The sequence below is a fragment of the Tyto alba genome, unplaced genomic scaffold (assembly GCF_018691265.1).
Source record: "Tyto alba isolate M040663 unplaced genomic scaffold, T.alba_DEE_v4.0 Super-Scaffold_27, whole genome shotgun sequence".
NCBI classification, from domain to species: Eukaryota; Metazoa; Chordata; class Aves; order Strigiformes; family Tytonidae; genus Tyto; species Tyto alba.
The window spans coordinates 14086785-14101080 of NW_024881301.1; the positions used below are offsets into that span (position 1 = coordinate 14086785).

The following is a 14296-nucleotide window of genomic DNA, read 5'->3' on the forward strand; positions in this document are numbered from 1 at the left end:
GAAGGACGGAGTGTGAATGCTCTTTAGCTCTAATGTTGATGCTTTTAACCAAGGAGACTTACATCATTTAAGATGTCAAGACTTACAGATCAAATAGATGACCTGCTCTAAAATCCAGTCAGTGGCTGAGCTTCTCTCTCTCAGATTTCCTTAGTTATGTGAATCACAAGTGGGAAAACCTCCACTGTCTGAAAGGTTGCCTTCTTTGGCAACAGCAAGTCAGAAAAGAAAAGCTGGCAGGATCACCTCAATGGGCACCATGTTTCACAGGACAGAGGCCTCTACAAATTCCCATCAGGTCATCTGTACTTTACACTTAGCCCACGGGTATGTGTTGTACGTGAGGACACTGAGGTATCCTGTTCCCACGTATATGTCACAGCACAGTATTCTGCAAAGGGCCTCAAACCAGCTCAGATCCCAAAATCATATATTCACTTTAATATATTAACTGTGACCCTGCAATACAGTTGTGCTAGGAAGCCTGCAGGGAAGTTTCAGGAGCACGTTTAGCTACATCAGCTGTCTTACTTACAGAAACCAAGACAGCTTAGCTACAGAGCTAGCTCAAATAGCTTTGCATATCAGTTCATGCTGCATGGTTGTCATAATCACTGGAGAACTTGCCAGACAATTGGATGCACTGTTTTTTAGAAGGGGTGCAACAGTGTTCACAAGCCTAGAGTTAAACATTTTAAATGTCTGAAAGAGAATAAACCCTGTACAAAGAGAACTACTCAACTTTTCACTTTGTAGAAGTCAAATTCTTTTGAGTGGAAGATTACTTTCTCATTGCCAGAGAAGCTAACAAGCTAAAATGAAGAACTAAGTAAGCTGTCAATTAGAAAAACGTAACCATGGTGCTGTGCTGCTCATTTTTACGAATGAAGAGCAGACAGGGCTTCAGAGAGGACTTTTTGAGGAGCAGGTGGGGAACAGTTGTCTCTGGAGCACAATCCAAGCAATCCTTGGTCTAGAGAAGTCTCTTGTTCTGTGGAACCCTACCTAGACCTGACCAAAAATTACAAGTGCTTCGGTTGTTGACATCTTATGCTGTAGAGTTTTACAGAAGACTGAATCATGACTCAGGCAACATGTTTATTTACATGCTTTTCTGGGGTGTTTTGTTCTCTGTTTTCTTTCTTTTTTCCTATGTCAGAAACACTGGGACAGAGAGAAGAGAGACAAACCATTGCGCACAACTGAAAATATCAAAAGCCTGTATGTATTTTAATATAAAGCTGTAAAATAGGGATTACAGAAATATTTCACATGTCCATCTAATTTTGATAACTGCCACCTTTCAATAGAAAGAAATAGCTATTGGCCCTTCTTTATTCCACTTCTGAACTCAGGATGGACATAATGTCTCAGTCACATGTTGCAAAACTAGATAGCACTCAGATGTCTCTATCTTGCTCCCATTGCTGTGAAAGACTTCTAGTTACTTCGTTCTTAATGGATGAACACTGTCTATTCCAGCGGCCTAAGAGTCTCAAAAAGAGTTAAACAAATGGGCAAAGCCAGAGAGTAAGGGGCTTCTCTATGGTAAAGATCTACAAGAAAGATTCCAGGAGCCACACTTCTTATTCTAAAGAATGAGAGGGAATGAACTGTCAGAGCCAATGGCTAACTATAAAAAATAGTAAGTATAAACAACCAACCCAGATAGAATGGAAGCAAGGAGTATATTAAATTTAACATATGATCCTACTTGGACAACAGGTATTCCTGGTTTGTCATTTCAAATTATTTTTTCTGTGCACAAACACACGCACTGAAAATGCTATTACTGCCCTATGATTTCTCAAACATGGAAGGCTTTTTTGAGAATGAAATCTTGTATAGGAAGTACTGCTGAACCATCACGAATTTCTTCATATCGATACAGTAACTGTGGATTATTATGATAGACAATCTGACATTTTACATTTCAGGTTGGATCAATCCAATATCTGGGACTGCGTGCTTCTCTACAGAGTGCTTAACAATTAGAATTCTACAAGTACTGAGAAAGCTGCAGCTTTAAAGGCATCACCTTAAAACGTCTGAATATGCTACTGGCTTGACTTTTGTCCAGACAGCTGTAGCTTCATTAGGAAGATACCATTTTTATATCTGTATCAAAAATCATTATTATGTTGCTACTTCTCTTAGCCACACAAAGCAAAATGGCACTTCCTGCTTCCCCTCTGAAACTGTGAGTCTAGTGCCGATGCAGAAAAAAGCAAGGACAGAAAGCAGAAACGGTTCGCACAATATTCATCATTGCCAGCAAATGGGCACAGGGCTGTATCAGACCTTCCTTTTCACCTCCGGCTGACAAAACTGAATGTTGGGGTGTAGTCTGCATCACAACACAGCTGAAAGAAGAACAAAAGGGATATAGGGGGAAGAAAATGCATCTGCATCATAGCTCATTTGGAGGTCCACAGCTCAGCAGTGCAGATATTTGTAGTCTGTAATTTAGGGCATAACACAGTCATACTTTAACTCCCATTGAGTAACTCTAAATAGGCTAAGCCCAATTCAGATTGCAGGCAAAGAGGTGGTCAAGTCATTTACAGGCAATCGGGACAACACGTTCTTCTGTTTTACCTCCAAAGTAAGACAGGAAAGAAATAAGACATTTTGACAGAGCAATCTTCACCTTCTTCAAATGTTCTGTCGCACTCCCTCCATTGGCTCAGAAAATTTCACCCAAACTCCCTTCAGTTTGTTTATTTACCATATTTCAGCACTGTTCCTGAGCCCCAACCAGTATTCCGTTGAGCATCTTAATCGTCTTAATTGCTCCACCAGCTATTTCTGTTGACTCAAACCAGCACAGCATCTGTTCTCTGTGACAGCTCAGTGTGGCTGATTTATTTTCAATTTCTCTTTTGCTGTATGTTCCAGATCTTATCCTATGTGACTTTGCTTGCCTATACAGTATTCAATATATCAATAGTCACAGTCAGATATCTTATTCTTCCCTCCTACAAGAATCACTTCATGTTTCCCTTTACGGAATTTTCTTTTACTGACTTTTGCTTATTTTTCCATGTGAAATATCGTGCTGCCTTAGCTTCAGGATGCATGGAGCTACAAGCTGGGAAGCTGTAAGTTCAAGATCCAACTCTCATTGACAGGTCTTAATATTCCTGCATCCTGCACAGCATCATTCATACTAACAAAACCTCATATAGCCTCTATTGTAATTTTAAAGACTGCTGAGAGATTTCAGAATGCAAATCTCTTCTGATTTCACAGTAAATGCACCAAATATGCACCCACATAAGTCACCCACAAGATAGACCCTAATACAAAGAGGGTCAAACTTTCAGAGATAAAGAAAGTATGTGAAGAAATAGATTTCTCCCCACATATATTTCTCTCCAGCCTCCTATCTTCCAGCTTAGATGCCTTTGTAAGTGCCCTGTCAGGAAACCTCTCCTTCCCCAGTTACTATAGAGAAAGAGAGTCAGGGAAGACTGCCTTCCCCAGGCTAGAATTAGCCTCTGTGAATAAACCCTGCCTGCATGTGTTTTCCAGACAGCTTAACGTTCAGAGAGGGCCAAAATCAATTAATAATGTCCAGAAGACAAAGCTCATTCTTGAGGAGGTAACGTTGGTACTTCCTGAGGATCATATATAATTCAGCTTTTAAACTAGAGAGCTTTTTTAAGATTTTCTCCTTTTTATGCTTTTAAAAAACTTTAACTCTCCACTTGAGAGAGGATGGATTCAAAGTTGTTTCTTCATCTAAGTGGTATTTGCTTGTTCCTATCTGTGAAGTATTTGTTGGGTGTTACTTCCTAAGCCTATCTAGCAAACAAACACATTGACTTTTGCACCAAACTGCAACCCCACCAGCACAGCTGATGCTCTTCATTTAACAGCTGGTATGGTCAGGCTGGCCTCACATCTGAGTCCTTTAGTGACAGCTCCTGCATGGGTGCCAGAAGGGTGCAACACATTTGCCTGTATTCCCAAAAGCATAATTGCCACCTATACACTGTGGACAGATACTGGACATCTAGAAAAACAGGTAAATACTAGGTTTAAGGCCAAAATTAGCATTTAATCTTTAAAAATAATATTCTCATTTTTGAGGTCTGATTTAATATTTTTTAAGTTCTGTGGGCTGACAAAGCAGTCATGAAGAATTCAGATGATAATCTGCCAAGTTACTTCTCAGCTGATCAGTTCAGACAGTTAAGAAATAAGACTTAATTCTGACAAATCAAGAAGCAAGTTGTGTCCTGATTTTTTACCTCCGAATCTGAGCTGTCAAGTTCAGCCAATGTGGGAGCCTTAAGGAGTCTCTTGCGTTGTATTGTCACTTGTGTGGCCCCATTCTGCTTTCCTTGTGGTGCCAGGCCACCGTTCACTACAGAGGCATCCACTAATTTCCTTCCGGCCTCCGGCGTAGATACATCTAGCAAAAGAAACAGAACAGTTGGTGTTTGGACCTAACTTTTATTTTGCCTTCTCAAATCTTACTGTCAAGGCAATACACACAAAAGGAAAAAAAAAATATTGTGATAGTTATATGTGTGCAATTATTTTACTTGAGCAATACATTGCTCAGAGAACTACAAGCAATGGCTTGTGGTACAGAAGCAGTATGAAAGAATGAAAGCAGTGAAAAAAGCAGCAGTGCACAATACTCAATCAACCTCAGACTAACACCAATCAACTTTAAAAAAAAAATAATCCTGTGTTAAGCCCCAAAATATTCTCCCTTCAACTGAGAGTCTATCATTAACTATATAACAAGTATCAGGAGAATGCATAACCGTATCTGGACAAGTTGGTTTTCAGTGAATCTGAAGACAACGCTACACAAAAATTAGGAGGTTTAGCATAGAGTAAACCTAGTTTTTCCTGTGAGGACAGAATTACACTTTATTCTGCAGTACACAGAAAAGTAATCAAAATGATAACTAAATAACTAGCATTCATCAAAAATATGCACAATTCTTAGGCTTGCAGGGTCATTTGTATTAAAAATATGTCTGTGATGTCAAATCTTCATGTTACAGAAGAAACACTGGGATCCAGCTCTATTTTCATCTACATGAGTTTTACAAGGATGTAACGCCACTGAGTAAATTACTTGGGATTTCTGCCAGCGTGCAGTGAAGATGCATCTCAGATAGCGTAAGCATTGGGTCTGCTGTGCTTAGCCTAGCTTAGCTTAGACATTACGATAATGACCTAGGCTTTGATATTTTAGGAGATCTTAGAGTTTGGTCTGATAAATCAGTTTTATCCCTGTAAAAGTACAAAGTGCTGCATTACAACCTGAAGAAAACTATATCGGAGGGAGAAGGAAGAGAAGCTCTTAATCGCCCATTTGCATGTATGCCTAAGCATCTGGTCTTTCTACAAATGTGTTTTTCTACCCATGTAATTATAGGACTCCTCCAGTCTTGTAATAACAAAGTACCTTCAGGTATTTCAAGGCTAGGGTAATGACGAGTAATTATTCCCATTTTTATACATGGTGAAAAGAGGCACAGAAGGTCAAATGACTTGTACTTTAGGTTACCGAGAGGACTGTGACAGAGAAATTATATCACCCGGATACTCCCAGTGCCAACAATGTAAGTACTCACACAGCAATTGGAGTTACGTAGTTGCCCTGGTATAAACAGACTTGGTCACTGCTGCTACAACACAATTTGCATGGATAAAAGCCATTCTTGCACTAGGTAAATTAAAACTCTACAGTCTAGACAAAGCCTCAGTTGCAGTAATAGGTCTCTTTTACAACATTCTCACTGGAGCAGCTATTGAAGAGGAATAAGAAAAGGAGTAAGTTAAATTGATATATATTTTAAAGAATTAATTAGGTTATCATTAAATGCTGGAAACTGAAAGGACAGGGGATGTATTAAAGTTCCTCTAGAAATCATACCTTCAACTGGAGTATAAGAAAAGGAGATCATTTGGACTATTAAAGTCATGGTGACATTCCAAGCCTATGAATCTGTGTACTACAGTGTTATTACTGCCTTCAGGTCCTCCCTACAAAGAGTTGCAATCAAAGACTTAGACTCTCTAACCCTTAGTTCCTATCTTCAAAGGCTTTGCTAATGGGTGTCCTGACTAGCACCATGGTCATTTTTTTTTCTCCTAGATTTCTGTGAGTACAGCATGGGCGTCCTCCACATCAAATGCATTCCTGCTCTAACAGCCTCTCAACCCAATCCCCAGAAAGCGACAGCAAGAAAACAAAACCCAAACTGCCTCACCTCCCTGCTGCCAATACCATTTCTTGAGACCTCATAATTAGCTGGCAGGCAGCTGATTGAGGAAGCTCAGGGTTTCCCAAATGAGCAAGAGAAAAACCTTTGATTTGTCTTTTGATTGCGCAGGGCGGTTCCTGAGCAGGCCGTCCAGCAAAGCAGCCCCGGCACCACCAACACAACAGCCAAAGGTGGTGTTCCTTCTCCCCAAAATTTCCTGGGTGGTGACTCCCCTGCCTCATGGCAGGGAGGGTGAAGAATGGCCTGTAAGTGCTGTTGGACTCACTGGGAGAATAAACGATGGGAAGGCCAAAAGTACTGCCCTCCTTCCAAAAAAATAAAACACACAATAGGTCTGGGGAAAGAGGAGAGAACATCCACCAGACATCCCCGAGCACTATGGGAGGTGGAAGGGATAGCCAGGGTATGGTGTAAAATTTCTGTTGGGTTTTTGTTTTGGTTTGGTTTTTTATTGTTGTTGGTTGGTTGGTTGGGGTGTTTTTCTGTTGTTTTGTTGTGTTTTTCCAAAGAATTTAGGCCTGATTTCTTTAGGCCCCCAACATGGAAACTTCTGATACATTTTGGAGGTAACTTATGTAGCCAATCACTACCTACAAAGCCCAAGTCAGTTGTTACTTAAATTCCCACGTGTATGAGTTATTCATATATATTGTTGAGTTGTTCATATGTTGGTTTATAAGTCTTATTGAAATACCAGAGAAGTTTTAGGTAAATTGAGAAGATAACCCAACATAGTATTTGTTTTGAAGGGCTCTTCAGTAGGAAATGTCATTTATCACCATTCTTTCATCTAAAGAAAAAAAAAAAAACCAGGGGTTTTTTACAACTTGCCAACACTAAAGAATAATAAAATAAATAAATAAACAACAAAAAAATAAAATTAGAAAAACATCCAATTTATAAAATCCGTTTTGACAATAGTGGTCAAATTTAGTTTATCATTCCTGCACTTACAGTACTGGACATACATGGATAAATGGATTATCATAATTTAAAGAAACGAACATGAAATCTTATAGTTTCAGCAAACAGATTTCAACAAAAATAACTTGTTCCAAAATTAAAACCAGAATTTGTTAGCAGACACAGACCAAAAAATTATTACTTTGTGTAAGATATTTTAGTGATGTACTCAGGCAACAGAAACATTACCAGGTGGCAAATAACCATACATCATCGTAAACAAGATAAAATTAATCAGGATAAACAAGTCAGAAACAACCAATAGGCTAATGCTCATAAAAATGAATATAACAAAAGAAATTATTGGACAATTCTTTGAAACAAAAACCTAAAAAATAGTATTTTTTTAAAATGGATAGTAGATCACACTGTCTAGTTTAACAGAGTATCTAAATGTTCTGAAGATGATTCAAATTATATTAAAAAAAGCCTTATGTGAGTAACAGCCTAGGGTTAAGATTTTATTAGAGAGTCAAGACACATTGGGAGAGTGTCATTTCTCTGTTTTCAGGCAGCTAGTACAATGAACAGTACCTATAAATTGGATTAATATGTTTGGTTTCTTTTGAGTTACTCCTAAGCTATCATTACAGCAGGCAAATGAAAGAATAGGAGGTCTTGATTTGGTTACTTGATCTTTGTGTTGACCTTCCCTGACTAGCCTTAAGAAGGGGGAGACAAAAAAAACCCACCCTAGGATAATATGAAATGCGCCTTTATTTACATGAAAGATTATGTCTCTTATGAAACAAGGAATTAAGCAGACCACAGATTACATGCAAACCACAGCAGTCATGTAACCATATGCTGTCTGCCTCCTAACCAGCTCTCCTTGGCAAATAATGACAACAGAAACCTGAATTTTGTTCTGTACAGCAAATATGCTCCTCAACCTTACCTTTACACTGAGTTTAAAAGAAGGATAAAATGGATTTCCAGAATTAATAGAAGTTTACTTTTTGCTAGTTATGATGATGATAATATACTGGGAAAGATTACATAATGAACCAAGGAACAAGGAACCAATAAAATGGTAACAAAGATGTGCTGTTCCTTTCAATGAGTCCATTGAAGACGTTGATGTCAAACCTGAGAACTACTAAATCAGTATACCAAACTGCCAGTCATTTGCTGGTGTCTGCATCACATTTATTATTCTGTTATTTAAATTAAGAGATTACCAGGACCTGGTGGAGTTCCTTCCTCACACTGGTCTGAGGCACAGATCATGTAAAGCCAACAGTGATACACATCACCTCACAGGGTTGGGAACAACAGGAATAATCCCCATGAAATTTGTGTTTAAATGTTTTGGTTTCCTTTTTCTTCTCTCCCTGCACCCCCACCCACCGCCTCCAAAATGTACAGACTGTTTTTGAAGTAACAACTTCTAAGCAGCCCTGCATACAGCTTTGAGGTAAGAATTTGTGAGTAGGAACAAGTCATCTTTTCAGCTGCATTCAACACAGCGCATCGAAATTAAGCTGCTTTTAAGCTATTTTTCTATTAGAGGAAGTGGGTAATGACTGCCCTGCTCCCTAGTTGATCCATATGAGTACCTCTTAGGTTACTCTCATTACAGGTGGCTACTGCTTGCTCCTTCTATTCTACCAGTAGGAAACAGCAGTGTAAAAAGAGGTCCCAGGCGCCCCTCCCTCTCCTCTTCAGGATAACAGCAGGCAGATGCGTGGAGCCGGGCAGTGGGACACACCAACTACACTGGCTCGATGCCAGAAAAACAGTTTTCTCAGAATTGGTGTGCATCATCCCAGTCACAGACAGCAAGTATAATAAAAGCCTGCATCTGTCCTTTAGCACTTAGTAGGCAACGCTTCTGTTTTTCAGCTGGTTCGTGTTTTTTCATGACAGCAATTCCATCAAGCAGAGAGCAATGAAAGCAGTGAAAAAGCAAGTATGTGGAAACAGGGATGAAAGCACAGTATAGCTTCCCCACCTCCAAAATAATGAAAAAAAGTAAAAGCACACAAAGAAACAACATTCAAAACTACTGCTTACCTACTTACTATCGACATCCCAACCCATTTAATTCATTTGTACTTCTCATATGGTGTCTCACATCTACCTAACTGGAATGTTTTAATCATCCTGAGTTTACTACTAAAGACAGTTTATCAGATCACTCAGTCATCCCATATGATACTTCTTGCTGAGCACCATATGACTTGAAAAAACAAAGCCAATCACATTTGGAAGATGGATAAAGAAAACAGGAAGAGTTCTTCGGTGGTCAGTCAAAAAGAGCAAATCCAAGTACAGTACAGATTGCTATGAAGTTGCTTCTTAAAAATAAAAACATTATGGTAATGAATTAATGGATTATGAAGGGAGCTTTTACAAAATATTGTTTGGATTTAAACAAATGAGGGTGTCGCAGTATTCTCAGAAATAAAAGGCAAAAGAAAACCACACAGACACATGTAGGACAGATCTGAACATTTCCCTTTTGTTGGTCACTGGCACATTCAGTTTTATAGTCTTAAAACTGAAGGAACTTTTGGCATATCTGAAAGTAGCAATACTTTCTGAAAACTGAAGTTTGCCTGTTTATGCTATTATCTGAACCCCCATGGACCCTTCAGCTTTCAGTGGAGCAAAACACGATACCAAGTACAGATATAATTTGAATCCCACCAGACAGCTGTAGTAGCTGTACAATACACCACGAGCGTAAGGTTTCACAAAAGGGCTTGAGCTGGATTAACAGCTTGCCACCACCTCCGACGGGGAGAGCCTGTTCCTTCTGCCCACCCACCCATGCTCATCACCTGCCCTCAGCCAGCTCTCTGATCATCTGATCAGATAGTAAGCAGGTTTAAATCACTAAAAGAGCAGAAAACCAAGCCGGTAAAAAAAGAAAAGGTATTGTTTCTGGGTTACTTGAGTTTAACCAGATCATCTTATGATGAGTAAGTGAGAAGGACTGGCACAGAGGAGGAGGGGGAACTATATGCTTAGAGGGGAGCATGGGGAAGAGAGGGAGCAGCAAGAGCCCCTCCTCGCCTCCTGACAGCAGCAAGTTGTCTACTTGGCTCAGCCAGAACATGAAGCCACAGTCACAGATAGGTCACCTGTGACCTTTGCTCTCACATTAAAAAATTACTCTATTTTTTATATTATGGCAATCAAAAAACTTCTGTATGGTCTTTCTAGTTCACAATATGCTAGTATTTCAGTCAGATTATGCCTTTCTATGGGGAAACCACATGAGGTTAAAGAGTATATGGAGAAACAAAGGATGAAAACTCTGCAAAAGTCCCAGATGAGATGTTCCTACATGAAACTGGAAGGAAGGGGGGACTGTACAGCTGCTGTTGCTTCTTCACAAAATGAGAGCATGGATTTACTTGGAAATTGTTTTCCTCCAGAGTCACCTAGGGGAAATTAGGAAGAGCTAGCATAAGAGCTCTCCTCAGGGGACAAACCTTTGAGGATAATGTAGAATATTCTCAACTTCAATGATAGGTTGGGCCTGAGCATCCTGGAAATTTAGTGTGCAATGAGGTAGGAATGAATTTATTTTCTGGCTAGTAGGTACAAACTCTCTTTGATGTTGCTGCCTCTGAAGCAGAGGATGTTCATACCATTACTGCATGTCCTAACTAATGGCCCACCAAGAGGAGACTTTAAATTTGGTATTAGATAGTTGATGAAAGATCAGCTATTGAATCCTCTGTATCAGCTGCTACCAGCAAACCTTAGCAAATTATTTTGCTAACCAGTAAAGAAGGAAGGTTTAGCCTCTTTTGAGTGAATGTCTTTGATTTCACGACTCACAAAGCACTTACTGTAAAGACACTCAGTAGAGCAGACAGTTCCTTTCTAGATTAGTATTCATAGGAATATTTCATTAAATCTAGAAAGGTAGGTGAGTTTATAACTAGTTTTTGGATCCTCATGAGAAATTAAGTATTGCAAAAAATGGTGCAGTCAAAAAGTGAGTGTGAAGACACAAAGGTCAGATCAATAAATAAGTAAATCAGACTTGAAGGTGACACTGTATTCTCAGTCCTTTTCAGAGTTTGGAATAGCTCTGGGCCACCTTATTTTGACTATTTATTTAAACAGAATTCCAGCACTCTATTTCAGGTGAAATACAGTTGTTTCCTATACCTAGGCATCCTTTTGTAGCAAAGGAAATGTAGGTATTAATAAGTAATTTATCTTACTTTTTATTTTCACTGACCATATCTTGGAAGAATCCCTTCAAGTTTCTTTCTTAAATGGTAATTCAACAAACACATGGAACAAATTTCACAATAAGCACAATAACCACGTCAGGTGTTGTTGCACCTTTTACCTGACAAGTCAAAACTGTAAGACATGCTAAGAGGCCGCATTGCTGTAAAAAAGAAACAAAAACAACAAAAAGAAAACGATTCAGCTATTAGAAAAGCAGAGTAATGAAAACAAAAGATTAACTCCACTTGAGACATTTTGGATTCTGCTGCTTAAATCCAAAATGTGTCAGACATACTATTGCTTTACTGTAGTAAAGCTCAAAGTCTGAAAACTACAGTAGCATAAATGGGACTTGCAAACACAGCAATTATATTTGTATAGTTCTAGAATGAGATTTTTGGAATTCAATAAATCAAATACTGAAACAAGAAGCAAGTATCTTAAAAACAGAGTATTTTCAATTAAAATGCCATGAAAGAGAGAAAGGGGTGAAGGAAAAGAGAGAGAGAGAGAGGAGCAAAAGAGCTGAAAAAAATTGGAAGTACAAAGCCACATTTCACACAAGTTTCAGTGACCTGAAATAAAGATATTTCTGATTTTTTTACGCATAATCTCCAATGATTATAATTAAACTAATAAAGAGAGACACTCAAGCTAAACTTGAGCAGTAGTTTCCTTGAAAAGGATGGAAAAAAAGGCCAAACACAGTGTGATTTGTGCTGATTCTTGTTATTTTTAAAAACCTTCAGTGGACTTAGCCTTTAAAATATTAACCTCTTCATTTTGGGCCTCTAGCCATTTTATTCCTACACAAGAAAATGGTCAGATGTTCTTTATTTCTGGAAAGACCTATCTATGTTTCCAATTAAAAAGTGTAATTGAAGGGAGCAGATACTCAAAATATTTCTCATCCAAGTAAAAACTTTCAATGCACTAATCCAAATAAGCAGGCCAAGCCCAGTGACAAGAATGTACAAGAACACATCAAAACTGACATCAGCTTATCTGTCTTACTTGACAGATGATAAACATGCAAGTTGGTATTAAAGGGCCTGTCAGCCACACATACCACTGCATTTAAAAGATGTTTAAAAAAAGGTTGTGCTGGAACGAGTTTTGCTCATGAGAATAAATCTATGTGGTGAAGGCAGTACGTGGCTGACTTAGAGACAAATTTGGGAGTCAGGGTATTTTTCGGGTAGTTCATTACCTAGAGGACATCAGCTACAGATTAACAGCCACAGAAACAGTATCTAAATCCCTGTCCAAACATAGCATAAAGGCAAATATATTTTAAAGCATAAGAGTGTTTATCACCTAATGCTGGCTCCTAACTGAAGGTTGATAAAACATGTAGATGAAACAAAGTTTTCTCCAACCTACATTAGCTCAACTTGCCTGAGTCACAAACCCATGCTCTTAATTAAAAGGACCTGTACCTCAAGGCTGTATTTGTCCCAATAGCTCTCTCTGGCGATTTTATGAGGTCATTTGAAAGCTCACTCCAATGCTTCTGCTCAAACCTCTCCCTTTGTGAGAACTGCTACCAAGATTAAATTAATGGTTCCAAAGAAGTTTTAGATTGAGAGCGGCCAGCCACAGGCTGCCCTCCTCAGTGGCAGCTCAGGGTAGGGAAGATCTGACCTGTGTGCACGTGTTGTGCAGAGCTGAGGGACAAAGCCCGTGGCTGCTAGGAAACACATGCCATAGGACCACCCATTTCACCAAGGAGGAACTGCAAGAGTACAGCCTCCCTCAGCCCAACAGTCAGGTGTAGGTGTGCACTCGACTGCTATAAATGGAGCAACAAGGAATAACCCTGGGACATGTGCATCATACCTTATACTCCCAAATATTTCACTCTAACACTCTTTTTTCCCCCCTTCTTTTTAATAGCAACAAATATTTCTGTCCAGATGGTGCAAGTGTCCATCATGGTGTTTCTACTTAGATTTGTAATCCTTAAACCTCATTACCTTACATACTGTTACACTAAATTACATTCAGTGGTCATCTAAACTATATGGCGTATCTATTTGTACAATACTCAATGTCATTAGCATTATTCCATTCCCAATTCTGCACAAACACATTTTATTCTAAAAGGAACTTTGGACATAACAATAATTTCAATTTGAGAAAGAACAACACCTCATATTTCAACATAAGAAAAAATCTTCAAGGTCTTTGCTCTTTTTAATTCTTCACACCAGCAGCAAATAAACACTTGGAAAATAAAACTTGCATGCATACCCTTTTACACCTCCACCTTTTAATGTGGCATTTAATCCAAACAATTCATTGGACTGAAGGGGAATCACCACAGTTCCAAAACTCAAAAATTTAATTCTTTAACAAAAAATGGAGAATTGATGGAAGACAGGTAACCCTCATTGGAGTCTATGCCCTTAAATCAGCCCAGGAAGACCTAATCAGTAATACTTCAAAATTTAACATTGCGTTTAGAAACTGTTTACTAAATGGGTTTGATGTCATTGATATTGATTAGAAATTTTAAAGATCTATTATATCAAATTTGCTGCCCCTGAGAAGACATGATAGTTCCCAGACGGAGGACATTTAAAATACTGAAATTGAATGTTTGAAAGAAAACTAAGGGATCGTTTCATGTTTTCACAAGCTTCCTATATTAGGAAAAACAATCTGGGCCTATTAGAAATATTAATTGATACAGCAAGCATAAACGAACTCAAACCAGAAACTGTAAGGCCCAAAGAAACAATATACAAAACATCATGCTTTTAAAAATGCACCCAAGCATTCACCAAACTCTACCGAGCACTTCAAAAACACTGCAACAAAGCAAGACTGATGAAATTGTTTTTCTCCAAAGACAATGGGTTGTCACAACCACT

The 14296-nt window shown here is 38.7% G+C and overlaps 1 protein-coding gene across 4 annotated transcripts in view; it reads right to left on the minus strand.

Annotated features, from left to right (window-relative positions):
• Window positions 1–14296, minus strand: part of SPIRE1 (spire type actin nucleation factor 1) — a 129021-nt gene that overhangs the window by 12803 nt on the left and 101922 nt on the right. For 3 of the 4 annotated variants that reach the window (XM_042798047.1, XM_042798046.1, XM_042798049.1), the window contains exons 9-10: window positions 11539–11580; window positions 4257–4420 (exon numbers count right to left, since the gene is read on the minus strand). In XM_042798047.1, coding sequence (XP_042653981.1) covers window positions 4257–4420; window positions 11539–11580 — 206 coding nt within the window. The remainder of the gene's footprint in view (window positions 1–4256; window positions 4421–11538; window positions 11581–14296) is intronic. The other variant, XM_042798048.1, reaches the window with a different exon arrangement.